Source organism: Callorhinchus milii, unplaced genomic scaffold (assembly GCF_018977255.1).
Source record: "Callorhinchus milii isolate IMCB2004 unplaced genomic scaffold, IMCB_Cmil_1.0 Scaffold259, whole genome shotgun sequence".
Lineage (NCBI taxonomy): Eukaryota > Metazoa > Chordata > Chondrichthyes > Chimaeriformes > Callorhinchidae > Callorhinchus > Callorhinchus milii.
Genome location: NW_024705000.1, coordinates 50,617 through 67,883, shown reverse-complemented (window position 1 = coordinate 67,883; position 17,267 = coordinate 50,617). Strand labels below are relative to the sequence as shown.

Sequence of the window (17,267 nt, the reverse complement as noted above, 5' to 3'; positions counted from 1 at the left end):
AACCCTTACTTTCATTCCCAGCACAAAACTAAGGCAGGCGAGAACCAATGAGGGAACTGCAGCGTTTTGCAATTGTTAGTTACACAATGAACAAGTAACCAAGGGGATCAGACAGAGGTATCCAATTCTTGATTCTCAGTTGACACCCAGTGATAGTGTTTTTTAAAAAAAAGTTGCTGGTCAACAGTGGCCAATATGAGTCATCTTGGACGCTAAGAGTTCAGATCAGATGTCAGACTAGTGGCTTTCTCACATTTGCCAACACACTTATCGCTGTAGGACATCAGAAGCCAAACCATAGGATACACAGAGCTTTATTGCAGAGTTCAAACCGTTTGAAGAGAAATAGCAACAAGGTTTCGTATCCATCATTAAAACTCCGAACTTTTAACTGAAAAGATCTATTGCAGTCACATTTTTTTTTATACAGTTTGATGAAACCTATACAGAAAATGGAACTATACCCAAAGACAATGAACCAGACAGCTGCAATACAGGTGTATAATTCACATGAAACAAACCAGCTGTGCTGATAACTACCACCAACTAGAGTAGTCAAAGACAAGTCACTGTACAGGCAATTTATTAAAAATTCATTTTAATCTTAGTCTCCAAATACATAGTGAAAAAGTACATTACATTGCATCAATGTTAAAGCACCACTAAAGCAAAATAAACAAAAAACAAAAAAATCTTGTTCCCAGGATGCTTTCAGTAAGGCCGGTCACGTCGATCTGATCTATAATCAGGTCTGAAAGAAAGTCAAAGTTTCCGCACATGTAAGACCATCCAAATGATTATCAACTGCCTGTAGGAAATGCTACCACATCTGGTTCTAAAACAGATTAGATAAAATAGTGCTGTGTTTTCCCAGTCCTTTCACTAAGTTGAGTGATTATAATGGAGTTCTACAGCAATGCAATCAATCACCACATGTTGAGGTCATACGTTAAAAGTGTACAGTAAGTCAGCGCCTTGGGACGTCCTCCCGACGTGAAAGGTGCTATACAAATGTAATCTTCTTGTTGTAGAGATGGCCACAAACTTTATGACATTTCAAGGGCTCCCTCTCAGTTGGTAAACACAGCTCAACGTGTGGAACTGATCCATACAGAACAAGAAGGTCGCAATTTCAATCTCCAATCTGTGGTGAGTTAGCTAATGTCAGCTATTATAATAATCCTTGCATTTGATATAGCCCCTTATCACGTCTTCTAGACGTGTCAAAGCGCTTCACAGGATATTCTGTAAAGTGAACTGACCAACTTATTATTTTTTTTGAAGGACTATTTGGTATGGGGGGGGCGGCGGCACGGAGAACAACTAGGATTCTTTCATCCAACTATTCAATCAACAACCCTACTATGATTCAGTGTAGAACACAATAGCTTCAGTGTTGATCTTCCCATAGTGGGTGTAGCTTTAAGCACTCTGAGACGCCTTCCGGCGTGGAGAGCTCTATATAAATCCAAGTAGTTGTTGTATCTATCTGTGTCATGGCTCACATTGGGGGCAAGATGGCACTCATGAACTGCACAAGTTAGCAACTTCAGAGGGGACGATACACAAGATACTAACAGTAAGGATTATTTAATAGGAACATTGTACTTGGGTTCATACCTTCCTCCCATTTTCCCGGAGCCACCGTATCCACGGTCTCCACCTCTTCCTCCGCGGAATCCTCCACGCCCTCGGAATCCACCTCTGCCACCACCATGGTGTTCTACAGGAAAAGCGGGGAACTGGACTGTTTAACGAATTCCTTGAGAAATCCAGGCTTTGCCTGGAATCCTCAAGGCAATGTCATCAGCCCAACGCATTAGGCAGGCAGCTCGAGACCAATTATGCACCACACATTACTGCACTCAGGGACAGAGCACCAGGTTATGCACAATATACACAAGCACGTTAACCAGAAATTTCACTACGTCTGACTCCGGTGCACTTTCGAGCCCTCTCTCCACTCCCCACCTCCCAATAACCCAACAAATCAGTAAGATGACAAAAATAAAAAATCTGTAGAGAAATGCAATAGCCCTAGGAACCCTGGTGTCAATATTTACCACCACCATCAGCTCGGGGCGTCTTGCACTGATTACATTCATTTCTCCAAGCAAAGTTCACATTGCCGCACGATCTGAAAGAAGAACAAACGAAAATTTAACCGCGAGTCTCATCACCTTGCATGCTCGATGATGGGAAAACAAAATGGCTTTGAATTTTCATCCACTTCTGATTCACCGAATGCTAATAATACTTGCATTTGATATAGTGCCTCATCACATCTTCTAGACATCTCAAAACTAACTTGTAAATTCACACATTACATAACTCAGAAGTCAGACAAATGCACCCACATCAATTCGGAAAGTAAGGCACCCAGACCCTGTGTAAATGCAGATTGTTGTAAACCACTTACTGATTCGGGCAATTCCAGTCATCACCTCTCGGAGCGCCTCCACCCTGAAAGCGACCAAATCCTCGGCCACCACCTAAGGGATTAACCACTGTAAGTCAAACTGCACGTCGCTCTTTTGCAAAATATTCTCAGTTTCACCCACTCCCAAACAAATGTGTACCTCCGCGTCCACCTCCACCTCTGCCACCTCGTACAAACTCTGACCGTCTTGTTGCAAAGGAAACCTTGATTGTGTTGCCATGGAATTCCTTTCCTAAAAGCCGAACATACACAAAAGTTCATTTCTTTGGGAGCAAACTGAATTTAGAACCATTTGCTGTCCAAAAAGCCTCTACAAATGTTTGAATTTTGTGGCTCTGTCCTGTACACTTTTGGTTACCCACCCCAATGAACAAAAAAAATTGCCAGTTTTCCATTGTGAATTAACATCTTTCAAAGGGGCGCACAGCATCATCTTGAAGCATTTTACTAAGGAGGTAGTTGTCTCTATTTGCAAGTCTATTGTGATAAGAGGCGGGGTTTTAAATCTACAAAACACTGAAAAAAAATCAAATACCAACCTGGGAAGGTTCTTTAATGTGCCATTCCTTCAGACATCTTTCCTTTTCCCGATTTAGATAGCTGCTTGAATGCATGGTAGTTTAAATGGCTAAAGTTAGTGACCCCTGAGGCCAATGAATCCCATACATATGGACTCCACCATTGGTGGTTTTCTACAAAAAAATGTCACAGCAATGCTACTGAATATCAGCACATTCAGGACAGGGCTACTTGTTGCAAATAGCATTGCACCTCAATTTCTCTAACAGCCAAATGGTTACTCACTTCTCATGCAGTTAAGTTTCTTCTCCCCACACCCACTCCAAAAATAATAAAAAAAAAATCGGTAGGCATTTTGTGCAAAGGCATTTAAGCAGGATAACGTACCGTCAAACCAATCAATCGCTGCTTTTGCTGATGGTGGGTCATCAAAGGACACCGTGGCTTCACCCTTCAGTTTACCAGTAGCTTTGTCAGTGTAGAGGTTGATCATTGCATTTCCAGTTTTCTTATTAATCTAGTAAGCAGAAGAATCCCAGTAAGAAATTTATTGGCAAATGCTCCTACAGCCCCGCATGGGTTAAAAGTAGAAAGTGTGCACGAACCTTAATCACTCCAATTTGTTTGAAGAAGTCAGCGACTTGGTCAGTTGACACATCTTCGCCTAGACCCTGGACGAAAATGGTGTTGTTATCGGAGTTATCTTCCGAACCTGCAGGTGTAAAACACGCATTAAGCCAACATGACAGTTTCGTAGCATTGATAGTTCAGTTCCTAAAGATACTAGATACTTTGAACTACCTGAAAGTCTCCAAGGACCAAACTTCGGCAATTTAAGATTCTAAAGTTAAAGGTTTGTAACGCATTTTTACTTAAATTAACATTCTAACAGAGCCAAACAATGAAATTCCTTAGCAATTTCAGATACTCAAGAGGAATAAAAAAAATCAATCAGCATATCAACATAAGATGGAAGGCAGAGATACTGGAGCACAAGCCAGAAGACTGAGGAAATAAATACTTAAATTATTTTTCGTAACAGCACAAGAATTATGTAGCTGGATAGCTATATCTTCAGTCTGTTGTGGAGCCTTAAGTAGACTAACAGAAGCAAATCCAAACCAACAAAACATGAAAGATATGACCATCAAGCAACGGCACTACTTTGTTATTCTAGAAACATTGGGTAAAACTTCATAGTACCAAGATCTAAATTTAGCAAAAAGAAAACTGCTGACACATTTTGAAGGGGAAAAAAAAACCCTGAGAAACCAAACTAGCTTTCTCCACAGTTAAGACACCAGAAGTGTACTGCAAATAAGTTCTGAAAATTGCTAATACTAAGACTGAACAAATGAACTGAATACTTTATTTTGACATTGGCTACAGATCCATGGTTGTAGTCTGACAAGTACCGATTGGAAATGCATCTTTATTAAATCAGAATTCATTAGAATCACCATGACATTGTTCGGTAAACTGATGCTCAAACATCTTTGTAACAAAACGCATGAAAGAGATAAATCAATCAGACCGACAAGCCTCCAGTAGAAAGTTTATTGGAATATTGCTACAAACTATACTTAAAATGTGGGGGGTGAAGGGAAGGGAAAAGAATATTTAAGCTGTCCTACCTGGATTAGATCCTTGACCATGGTCTCTTGAGCCTGCGGAGGTAAGAGCTCCAGTTACTATTTCACTGGACTTCAGATTTAAGACACCAAAAATTACACTATGCAAGAACATTCAGAGATGCAAACATGATTAATCCTCCATCTTCTTTGTGTACAACGTTAACCACAAGACACATTTAAAAGCCTTTCTACTTAAGTTTAGAATTGACCTGCATATCAACATTCATTGCTTCGTTTCATCAAGGTGGTGTCCAATAGCATCATGCTGATCGTATCCCATCAATTGTATTAAAAACCACAGGAATGCAACTCCTCTCTGTTACTATGTTGTGCAATTTAAGCTCTACACTTTCGAAGGCAGCACTTTTGTTGATTTGCCCCACCCACCTCCCACTTGGGTAAACACATCTTCTCAAGTTCCAATAATTCAGTTATGTTGATGCAACTGTACAGAAAACCCCACAACCTTTATAAGACTGCATGCGTAGTTCCAGGTTGAATACACTCAGTCATGGTAGTTTATGCTGAACGCTCCCATACTGGAAGTTATGAGGAAATGGTGGCTTTAAGTCACAACTTTCATACAAATTTTCACTGAAACAGTTCCGATACTCTCCACTTACCACCAAAATTATTGAAGCCACCACGGTCACCACCACTGCAGAGGAAAAAATTGAAGAAATGATGCCTTCCTCATGTCAGTTACAAGTTGAAACCAAAATGGCTTTTTTTAAAAAAAAATCTTGACCTGATCCAATGTTGCGTCTCAAGACACATTCTTATTTGCTATTGGTGGCACAACTCGGTCGTTTAAAACCCAAATAGTTTTGCCTTCATGGGGAAAAAAGGCTGTTCCAAGTTCCCTTTTTACTTAAAACAAATACCATTTTAAGAATGCCAAATTTTAGCACCTTCGCAAAACACAAGACACACCGAAGAACCCTTTGGAAAAATATCTTAGTGCTGTTGCAAATGTGTCTACCATTTGGTTTATTAAAGTCAACATTCCCTTCATCTGAGGGTTTCTAGATTTGCTCATGATTCAGCTTTTTCTTGGGATTCGTTGAATAGATAGTTACAAATGTGCATTCTTAATGTTTTGAGTTTGTGCAGTTTAACACTATGGGTTTGTGTAATATTTGAGCTTCAGTTAAGTGATGGTCGAGAAGTGTATTAGTTCATTCACTCTGAAACCTGTAGCACACAAAATGTAGAGCAAGTTAACACAGAACATTCAACTTTAATAGTCTTATTTCAAATCAGCATACACACAAGCCTGGGCTCAAATATGAATGTGGAAGCTATAACATGGGTCCTCTAATCTTTTGGATGAGTAAGGAAGAGAGTACATTCCTAGATGGTAGTATTTTGAACTAGTATAAATGTTTCCTTACAGTAACTGGAAGCCATTTTCTTGAATAATTTTGTTCAATATCTGGGTGGGGGGTTTAGAAGTTTAAATCAGCATATCAAATTTCATGCTGAACACAATAATTTCAGGTTTCCAAACTAACCGACTTATGTTTGTATTTGGTAGTATGTGCAGTGAACGTACAAGCTTTTAAATAGGAATCGAGTGTACGTCATTCAGAACCATAACATGGAACAGATGGGAGTTGAGAATAGACGGAGAAAGAGCCACAGGCTGGTGTTGCCCATTTTCTACTAAAAAAAACACAACCATTTGTTGTTTCCATTTTACCCAACCCCAAGCAATAAAAATGCTTTTAAGGCAAGGTCATCTGAAAGTGCTTTCATGACTCCTCATCCTTCCTCAAAATGGCACTAAGCAGCCAAAGTCAACGCCAACCAAGTTAGCAAATGGCTCCAAAGTACTATGATTGGCATCCTTCTGGATGTAGAATTCCAAATGAGGGAAAGTTGCTTCTGTGCCTTCTAAATAACCAGGGGCAGTCCACTTTGTTTACAGTGGAGACACTTATCGGAGTTGGTCCCATTGTAGATTCATGATGAGAAGCTCCAGTCCAGAAGACATCTGACCAGAGTTATGACATCTGACCAGAATATGCAAGAGGAAAGCACCGAAAGACTTCGCTTCTCATTTAGCCTTTAATATGGTAAAGGTCAATGGAGCATTCAAAAGAGATTCATTCGAAAAAGCTTTACGAAACATCCATATCAGGGTTTCTTAAAACAGATACATCATTCACTGTAACAAGACAAGTTTAGTGTCACACCCAACTGATGCACCAATCTCAGAATATACCTCTACGTAACTGATAGGCAGCATTGTAAACTGTACTAGATTAAGGAAATAATTTCCTTATAGTAGATTTTAAAAGAGCAGCAGGCAACTTCCGCAACAGATGGAATTCCCCCACTGCCATAAATGCATATACTGATGTGGTGTTAGGGCTTCAGATCCTCCATGCAAACCAATAGATTGCAGTTTCTCTATTTGATTTATTGCAACTTTACATTACCCAAACCAGAATCAGTTTAAAATTATTGCACAATATTTTGAACAATCACATTTGTTGTTGTTCTAGATCTCACACAGAGGGAACAGAATGCATTCTTAGATACTGATACTTAATGGGTGGCATTCAGCTATGAAAACATGGCACTGCAAAATAGAACTTTTACCTCTTTTCCTTGTTCCACTCAAGAATGTTAAAAGAACTGTGAACATACTGCAATCTTGTGAAATGAATAAAAAGGTTACCGAAGTACTTCCAAGCTGTTTGTATGTATACCACGTCTGTAACAAACATTTCTATTACATGGCACACCATTATTCAATCCCAATAGTGTTAGTGGCCTTTTATTGAAAGAAGCATTTTCAGATAGTGCCATTTGCAACTGCTTGTAACCAAATTCCCATACAACTGGTGAAGCAACGTCACCCAAGTACCTCCATTAACTTCAAGCTTTGAGATGTCAGACCACAATATGACACGCCTACAAGCATAATGACTGGCCTGTAAGCTCTATTTAATGGTCTTATTGATTAACTCTGGTCTGTCTCGCACACCCCCATGACAAGCCAGAAATACAAAGAAGAGCCCAAAAAGTTACCAAAATTATTCAACTAAAGAGTAATTCATCCAAACCTAGAGCACATGTGGAGCAGATTGTTGACCATCCCAAACTTTCACAAACAGAATTGAAAACGACTAGAAAGTATGTGATAATTTGTTACAGAACATTTTAAAATACTGAATAGTGTTCAATGAAGCAACCAATAAAATGTATAGAAGCATTCTGTGAAGCCGTCTAGTTTCATAACAGACAAGTATAGCCGGGAGGGAACAAAAAAGGAGACTTTTAAAAATAAGTTCTGTTCATTTAAATTCCAATGACTTAAGTTAGTAAGCAAGTAGTAAATGTATGTATGGAACAGGCTCCCTCAGGAGACAGTGGAACCAAAAAGTGTTGACTCTTACAAAAGCAAATTAAGAGTTTTGCTTTTAGGAAATAAGATCTCGCAATACAGTATATAGTTTGGGACATGACTTGTGCATGCATCTGCCAGGATGGTGGAAGGCGAACTATATGGACCTTGGACCTCTTTTGTCTAGCAATTCTTATATTTACAGTTTTACACTTACATTGCAACACACATTACCAGGTAGTTCAAAAGATAGGCACTTGCCTGAGTGGCTAACTTTCTCCCACACCTTCCATTTGATTATTGAAGTACTAAACACTCTGTTCTTACTCAAAGCATCCCCAAGAAATTATTGGACCAACACAAGGCTAAAGAACAAGTTCCACATTCCTGCCATAAATATTTTACTGGAATCTACTGATCGGTCCCTTAAATAAAGGCAATGTTAGTTCATTGATTGTTATATACTTTTAGGAACAGTTTGTGATGTATCCTGCCACTTAATGCCACAGGCAGTAAATACCACAACAGAGTAAAAATAGACACCAAGTACAGTACACAAGTACAAGACCATCCGTCAGTGGGGAGAATGCAAAAAGATCTAAATCTGGATTTGTCTGCCATTTACGCACCAGTTGCTTATACAGTGAAAAGAGGATTGCAGTTTCAATGGAACACTTTCTATGTACTGGTTTGTATCCGAATACTATGAAGATGTCTTATTCTTAAAAGAACCCAGGACAATCTTTGTTTTACATAGCATTTAGACTTACATACATGGACCATATACTTGACATGTCACTAGTTTAAACATTTCAGAAGCTGGTGCCAATATAATTCCCAATGTTCTTCGATCCAGTTTTGGTGACCTCGTCTGAGGAACCAGATTTATAAGGATGCTTTGGAAACGATGCAAGATTTGCATTTAAAAGCATATACAACAACAAATTACATTTGTATGGCACCTTTCACGTTGGGAGGACGTTCCAAGGCACTGAACAGTCATGAATTTGGGGTGGTGGAGGGTAGGGGTAGAAGGGTGGCCGAAGGCATGGTTGAAGAGGAGGGTCTTAAGTCGTGCCTTGAAGAAGGCAAGAGGGGGAGGAAGCCAGGCGAAGGGATGTGGGATGGAGTTCCACAGGGTGGCTGGATGCTCGACCACCGATGGTGGGGCAGACTGGGTGGGGAACATGGAGCAAGCTGCTCTACACAGGTAGAGAAAGTGGTTATCCTTGCATACTGCTCACTAACCAATTCTCTCAGTTAGAATCTCCAATTTCAGGCCAGACATTAACTAGCCCAGTCTGACTTCCAATGCATTGAAATTCCAGTCTGAGGAGCACAGCACAGTTGTCAAAAGTGATGTTTCCTGGACCAAAATCTCTCAACCCATTAATATAAGCAGTGAACATCAGATACAATATTCATCTTAAATAAGTTAGTGGATACTGTAAAATTAGGAGTATTTAAACATTTCTCTCCAAATAAAAGCAGAATTAATTAGTACTGATTAGCTGAAATTTAGAGTTGGGAGCTCTTCTTAAACGATATGTAGCAACAATGTCAATTCAGTAGATTCCCACCCCCTAGTTGAGTTAAAATAGAAAATGTTAGTTGAGCTATTTTAAACTCACCTTTGAAAAAAGGCAGGTTGTGCCATTAAACATACACAAATCAACTTAAGGTTATAGATTCCATTGCACAGATTCGTATTTTAAACAAGGATAATGATAAAACACCTACCCCATTCGACCACGTCCCGCTCTAGAATCACTGTCATAGCCACCATGGCTAAATCCTCCACGGCTTCTACCCCCATTACCCGGCGGCCTGTTATAGCTCCAGCTGTCATCTCCATATTTACTTCTAGCAGGTCTCTCCTGCTCATAGTCATCTGAAGGAAAATAAAAAAGTTAAAAACACTGCATTTCATTGATTTAAAAATAAATCTATTTATTGATATGATTTGCTTTCACCTTCAGAATTTTATCCACAAGAGATCGAAATGACAAAGTTCTGGGACTAATCTGTGAAATACTTTGAATTCAAAATGAATAGGATTGCCTGGCTGCTGTGTTGGTGAGGGGTTAAATGAGTCACCGAGTGTAGTACCGAGACATAAAGCCCAGAAAGCTACATCAAGTGGGTTTTATGTTGCATTACTGGGCTAAAAAAGTCAGCGGGATTACTGATTAACATTCAGCAAGTCTGCTGAAAAAGTTGTATAGTTATGTTCATCTGCAAGCCCCACCTACAGTTAAATAGCCTGGCTACATTTATTATGAAAACATCCAGAGCGACAAACAAGTGTGGGTGGAGGGGAAAAAAAATTGTCACACAAAAACAAACTAAATACTCTTTCTCCCCTTTAGTGTGACCAATGTTTATTTAAATTCAAAAATGAATAGATTACCTCCTGCACTCTGCTGACCGTAGCTCTCGTGAGGTGGAGGATAAGATGTTTGATGACCATAATGTCCTTGCTGGCTACCGTAATCTGTCGGGGGTTTTGAGCTATAGCTGAAACAAAAACACACGTCATCTTAATGGTCATCCTTTTGTTCACTAGGATTTCACTCAATCACTGGAAAGAGAATCCATAACATTGAATATCAATATCAGATAGACCAATCTATGCTAAGAGCTTCCAAAGATAGCTTGCGTTTACATTAGCACACTTTCACATAAATGACATTTTACAAACCAGCTTTTATCTAGCAAAATGTCTATTATAGGCAAAGAAAAGGTTGCACTTAGATTATGACATTATCACCTGGCAGAAGAATCTGACTGCTGTCCATAGCCTCCATAGCCTGATTGTTGTCCATAAGTATTCTGGGAGCTATCACTTCCATAGCTAGAAGACCCATAACCCTGACCATGCTGCGCATAGCTTTGCGTTGACGACTGAGAATTTACTCCTGCACAACAGAACAAATACGATTAGAATACATATAGCCATATTTCAGAATTAAGATAAAGCTCAGAATTAAAAACATGACATACCTGGCTTCGACTGTCCATAACCTGAACCATACCCACTTTGAGTTTGGCTGTGCCCATACCCAGAAGAATCAGACTGCCCATAACCACCATAGCCCTTAGAAGGAAAGAGAAAAAAAGTTACAAAAATATTTTAGGTGCAACAAAGACAACTTAACTCCCACCTTTTCCATTCCAAATAACTATTTTGCTGATGAAATATTGTTTTGAATGTTTTGAAACTACCCTGCTGCAACTTCCTGTGCCATAGAGGTTGCACACCCACGGGCCAACTGCAGTTTCACACAACAATCACAATAATCTCACAATATGTATATTTCAATTAGTCAGTTACCCCAAATGGGAAGAATTCTTGGTTTATGGATACGGTTTCATTGGACCAGGGCCCAATATAGTTCCCTCATTAACAGGCCCTTCTAAATATTGCAGGGGTACAACATACGGTTGCAATGAATATTCTGAAGTCAGACCACATTAAGCTTTACATACAAGAAATCACAACCAAGATTGGTTAAAAATCCGGTATCGGAATATGAACAAAAGTAAAGCTTCCACTTATAAAACAGCATCTTTCACAGACAGAGTGGGAGCCTAATAGTGGAAGGGATAGGAATGAGTGACTGAAGGCACAAAGGCAGTTTTCCTCGAGTGGGACAAAGTGGCTGAAATTTCACCTGCCAAAAGTAGGACAGAGGACACAAAACAATCTTGAGTTAACAGTGGGGAGGGAGGACTGCAGGATATTAAGAGACAGGGCAAAAGTGTGGAAGCACTTAAAAATGAGTTTGAAAATAAATGAATAACCAAAAAAAACCTGGGATATTCTGCAATTCAAACATCACTCCAAACTAAGCTTTAAGCACGTGAGTAACCTGCCTAAGCAGGCAGGACACATTCGCAATAATTGCTATTCTGCTTCACGTGTTCCAGATGAAATAAGTTGGGAACCCGACCATAGTCCAACTGGGAACTCTTGTGCTGGATTTTTTTAAACAAACAATCTATTTTATAGGAAACTCAAAATATAAGATTGTAATATGCAATGCTTTCATAAGGGGAAGACAAGGTTGCATTATTAAATATTAATCCACTGCTGAAATACCAGTGGCAAAAGGAAATGGACAGGTAAAGCAGCAAAGTTAGTTCATACAGGAAAGTAACAATCTGGACCACTTCAGAATGCTGGCTAGACAAGGGTGACTTCAGCAACTAAGCATCTGAAGTTGAAATTAAATTAACGCCACAATGGGTGTACAACATACAAGAATAATTAATACACCCAACAACTAGTTGCTGCTCATCTTATAGATTCTGTCACATTTAGGTGGCGTAGCATACTGAGAGAAGCATCAACATGCTGCACCAGTGATGGGACGGACATAGAATAAATCGCTGTTGTTGCAAAGCAGCTGAGAGGCACCAGGTGCCATTCACCGATCCTCCCAAGCAGCTACTTTCAGAGTGTGGGAGTTACTCTCTTACAATGGTGTACAATGAGGTTATCTTATGGAATTCTCAACCAAAACAGCAGCAGCCGTAAATGTTAAACCGTGTATGTAACTCAACCTGCAGAATACATGTGCACATGCATAAGATGAATATGAAGACTGAGAAACAAATAAAACGAGAATTCTATTGATTCGGTGAGAAGCATGGCACTACAAAGGACTTACCTTAGCAGGTGGGAAAAAAATAGCACATTTTAAACCTGAATGAGATTAAACACAATTGTTGAATAAGGCATAATCACATGCTTGAGGGATGGATTCTTTTAAAGTTATTTTTCAGCACTAGCCTAAATCCTGTATTGTCCATCCATGATAAGATCAGGCTGGGCTTCCCAAGGTCACAATATCGGATATATCAGCAGAAAGTCTTTGCAGAAAGCAAATTTGTATCATAACATTTTATGGGCCAGTTTAATGAGAACCAAGATTAGCTCTGCAAAAGATTACCTTTGCAGGGAGTGGGGGGGGGGTAGTTCCTTGAGCACAATCACATGAGATACATCCCACTTCAAAATTAGCCACCCTTTTTCAATTGGTTAACTGTTAACATTAACATCACATTGTTTTGACTAGCATTGATAACCGGTGGATAAAGCAGCCTGTTCTTTCCACAAGTCAATACTTACATCAAAGATACAAATATAGCACTATAGAAAAAGTTCACTGGCCTTTTTTTGGCAAGGCTGATCACAACATGGCCAGTCATCATCTCCATGTAGTGTTCAACCTAATTCACCTAGAATCACACACCTGTGCAGCATGTCCATAACTTTGGCCCGACTGAGAAGCATATGCTCCATAGCTGCAAGAAAGGTGAGGGGGAAGAAAGGTAAATAATAGGATCCAAAAAGATGACAAGCTTCAGATTCTGCAGAAAGCTATACAAGACATTCTGGGCAGAATACCCTGCCCATTTTCTATATCAATTTGAATACAGCAATGCCCATTCAAGCAGTCATGAGGTAAATGTCCAATTTTATCTGGAGGATTGTTTGCTATGACACCAGGAGAAACTCCTCTTTTTCCAATAGTGACATGGGATATTTAGCATCCACCTGAACGAGACCTCTGTTTAACATGTCATCCAAAGGACTGTGCCTCCAACAATGCATCTCTCACTCAATATTGAAGTGAATGTCAGCCAAGATTGAATCTCAAAGTCCCACTTGGGGCTCGAACCTACAACCTTCTGAAACAGAAGTGAGTGCTACCAACTATGCCCGGCTGACACCTGTGCAATACTAATGTGTGGAGAATAACATTTATTAAACCTTCGGCAGAAAAAGAAACCGGGCATTAATGAGTTGAACATTGTCACAAGATTAGGAAAGCACCACACAACAACATATCTCCAAGGTTTTTTTAAGGCAACATTTTTAAGGCCTCAAATTTACCAATGCTATTATATAAAACCAAGAATTCACATTGGCATTCAATTCTAAATAAAATTGACTCCCACTCAGTGGTAACTTAAGAGCTGCATAGCTGACAATTTCATTTGAAGCTATGCACCCATTTTTAGGTTTTTCCCTGCAACACTAAAAAAGTTAGCTTATTTATGCAATGGCAATCCACACTAAAATTACAGTTAATCTTCTCAATTCCATTGTTTAAAGCTATTTTCATCTTGGGAGTCTTCCTTCAGTCTTGTACATTTTTTAGCCTTTCAATGCAGGATAACTTGAACTATTAACATTTTAGAAACCGATCGAAAATCCTTTCTACTTGGCACTGTATGCATCTTACCAATAATTTACCACTTCAATCCATTTCCCAAATAGGGAAACAAGCACAGAATGGCATAAAACACCTATGACCATTTGAGCAATGACTTAAAGGCTGAAACCTTACAGAGGATCAAAGTTTTAAGTATGCATTTGTATTGTGTTACATGGACCTTTATGGCACCGATTGTCAAGTTTTAAAGTACAGTATACAGAAGTCAGTCTTTGAGAACAAAACAATCCTTAATCCACTAACATGCACACATACCTTTGTGCTTGAGCTCCAGGCTGACTGTAATTTCCAAAATACTAGTATTAAAAAAGTAAAACATCAGTGATGGGTTTGCAATCAGTAAAACCTCTCAATCCAGTTCAGTCTAATGATTTTCACAAATACAAAGATTAGCAGTGTACCAGTCTTGTGAGAGAAAGCAACATGTGGCAATTCTATTTTGACAACAGCTAGTTAACATTCCCACAAAGCTCAGTTAAAATACCTTAGAAAAAACAAGTGAAAAAAATAACTCGAAGGCTACCTTCAGGAATCCAGAACTATCTTTGAGCAAATAAACTGAATGCCTTTAAAATGTTGCACTAAATTAAGAGTTCAAGCATAGTAAGCAGAATATGAAAGCAGAATGTATCAAAATAAAATTTTGACACCAACGTGAACATTTCAAAATGAAATCCTAATCTCTAATCTGCACCCCTAAATCAATGCAAGTGAATCTTTTTAAAGAAATAGGCACGTCTCCTTGCTTCAGTCTTTATTGTGCTGTATAAGAGCAACGTTTCAAATTAACTACGGGCTTGATATCCGTGTATGATGCACTATTTAACACATGTCCCCTAACCAATGCTTTTTTTTATTAAAAAAAAAGTCAGATTAAATGTTTGAGGATGCGAACGAATAACCCGACCAAAAGAACTTGGGCATCCTCGCAGAAAAATGGGGTGGGTTTGTTAAAATATGCCTAAGCATCCTTTAAGGCCACTGTATTCACTCACTCGTGCTCCAAATTTGGTCAGCACGTTGGGAGAGGGGGGGGGGGAGAGAGAAAAAAAAAACTCTTGCACTGGACCACTTGAGTAATTCGGTCCTCACAAGAGGAGAGATCAGTTTGTATTTGTGCTATCAAGGTTACAGGGGGAAAAGAGGGCGCCGTCTCCTTCTGGTTACAAAAGCAGGCGGCTTGGTATTGAAGCACCGGCACGAGCCTCGGGGGAGAGAGAGAGCAGATGGGTTGATGAATCCGTTCCATTTTATTTGGTGGTGGAGGGAGGGAGGGAGGGAAGACGAGGGGGTCGCTCTCCTCAAGGCTCTTCCCTCAAAATGGCGCCCAGCCCAGCATTTGGAACTGCGTCACCCGCCTTTCTCCCTCAAGCTGCCTCGGGAGCCCGGTCAGGAGGCCAGCAGTCATGCCACAGGCCTCGCCTCCACCCCTCCCTCCCCCCCTCACGTTATTTAACAGCACGACTGAATCCCCTCCCGAAACCCCCCCCCCGCCTCCACCCACCACCCACAGGGTAAAAACCGTGCCGGGCGGCGAGCTTCAAGAACGCCTCCATATTTTTTTTTTGGGGGGGGGGGGGGGGGCGGAGAGAAAAAAAGGCGACGGCGAAGGCCCGGCGCCGGAGAGAAGCGTCACTCGCGGCCTCTTCCTGCGGAGTTTACCTCAAAGCGAGTTAAGGAGCGGGTAAAGCTGCCCCTCAGGCCGCTGGGGTGGGTGTGTGTGTGTGTGTTTTGTGAGAAAGACAAGGGGTGGGAGGGTTGTTGCTGAGTGACGGGCTTCGGGCCTAACCTGAGCCACGATGCTCCCGTCTTTAATAAGCACCACCCCCTCTCCCCCTCTCCCACCACCGGCTTCGTCTTCCCGCCCGCGGACCAGGCCCAGGCGGGCGAGAGAGGGGGAGAGTGCGGCCGGTCGCTTTGTTTTTGTTATCGTCCAGGCGACTGGACTCGAGTCTTACCGGACATGCTGCGCCCGCGTTGCCTCACACATACACACTGAGACCTCGATCGCACTCGCTGGGCTCAACGGTAAATGGCGGTCTGGCTTGTACCAACTCGCTCCTGGTGGTGGGGGGGGGGGAAGAGAAGGTAGGAAAAGGTGGGGGGGGGAGGATAAAATTAAAGCAAATGACTTTTAAGGGCAGAGACGGTTGCTTCTTTTTTTTTTGGTTTACGATCAGGGGGGAAGACGTCTGTGCTTTTTTTTTTCAGAGAGGAAAATGTGGGTTGACTTTTGCAGTACTCCTTCCCCCCCCCCCCCCCCTTTTCAGAAAGTGGTAGCGGCTGGTCTGACCCAGTTCCGGGGCTGGCTGGAACCGGTTCTGGCTGACACCACGTGACGCGGTTCCCACCTGTGCGCGGGAGGGAGCGACTGAGCATGCGCAGAGCTCACCCCCCCCCCCCCCCCCTTCGTTGAGAGGGAGGAAGTTGTTCACAACACAACCAATAACAACAACAACAACAACAGCAGCAGCCGCCACTTGCCTTCACGGCGGAGCGCTTGGCACCGAATGCCCAGTGTGTTGCAGCAGTCGTTCCGTGCGCGTGTGACGCGGCGCCTGGTCGCGTCGTCGAGACGTCTCGAGGCGCTTCTATAATAATGATAATAATAATCCTCGCATTTGATATAGCGCTTTTCACGGCGGGAGGACGTCCCAAAGCGCTTCACGGAACACACTGTCAAGTGAACTGACTGTATATTTGGGGGTGAACGCGGCAGCCGATTGCGCACAGCGATGTCCCACAAACAGTCGTGGATTGAAAATGACCAATTTATTCTTTTTGGTTTTGGAGGGATTATTATTAGGCTCTGTGTGGAGTAAGGAAACTTGCCCGAGGTTTCGCCCTCTACCTGGAATTGAACTCAGGTCTCTCACTTGCAAAGCGAGTGCTCTAACCACTGAGCCACAGGACTGTAATATCTTCGCGGGATGTGCCGGGAAGCGGAATCGCCGTGTGATTCGTGGGCGAAATGTGGCAGCTAGTTTGTGCGCCGCTCGCCGTGACCCAGAAACAGATCGTTGGTCAGGACACCGGGGAGAAACTCCTTTCTCTTTTAGAGTAGTGCCGCAGTA

The 17,267-nt window shown here is 41.3% G+C and overlaps 1 protein-coding gene across 1 annotated transcript; it reads right to left on the bottom strand.

Annotated features, from left to right (window-relative positions):
- Positions 1 to 581: 581 nt before the first annotated feature.
- taf15 (TAF15 RNA polymerase II, TATA box binding protein (TBP)-associated factor) lies at positions 582 to 16,230 on the bottom strand. The gene is made up of 16 exons (XM_007896566.2): positions 16,152 to 16,230; positions 14,449 to 14,488; positions 13,207 to 13,258; positions 10,952 to 11,045; positions 10,719 to 10,866; positions 10,359 to 10,465; positions 9,689 to 9,839; positions 5,217 to 5,251; positions 4,594 to 4,626; positions 3,565 to 3,671; positions 3,347 to 3,476; positions 2,580 to 2,672; positions 2,420 to 2,492; positions 2,064 to 2,137; positions 1,621 to 1,723; positions 582 to 751 (listed from the first exon to the last, which is right to left on the bottom strand). Exons 1-16 carry the CDS (start codon positions 16,156 to 16,158, stop codon positions 712 to 714), a joined length of 1,287 nt encoding a protein of 428 aa, XP_007894757.1. The 5' UTR covers positions 16,159 to 16,230; the 3' UTR covers positions 582 to 711.
- Positions 16,231 to 17,267: the final 1,037 nt, after the last annotated feature.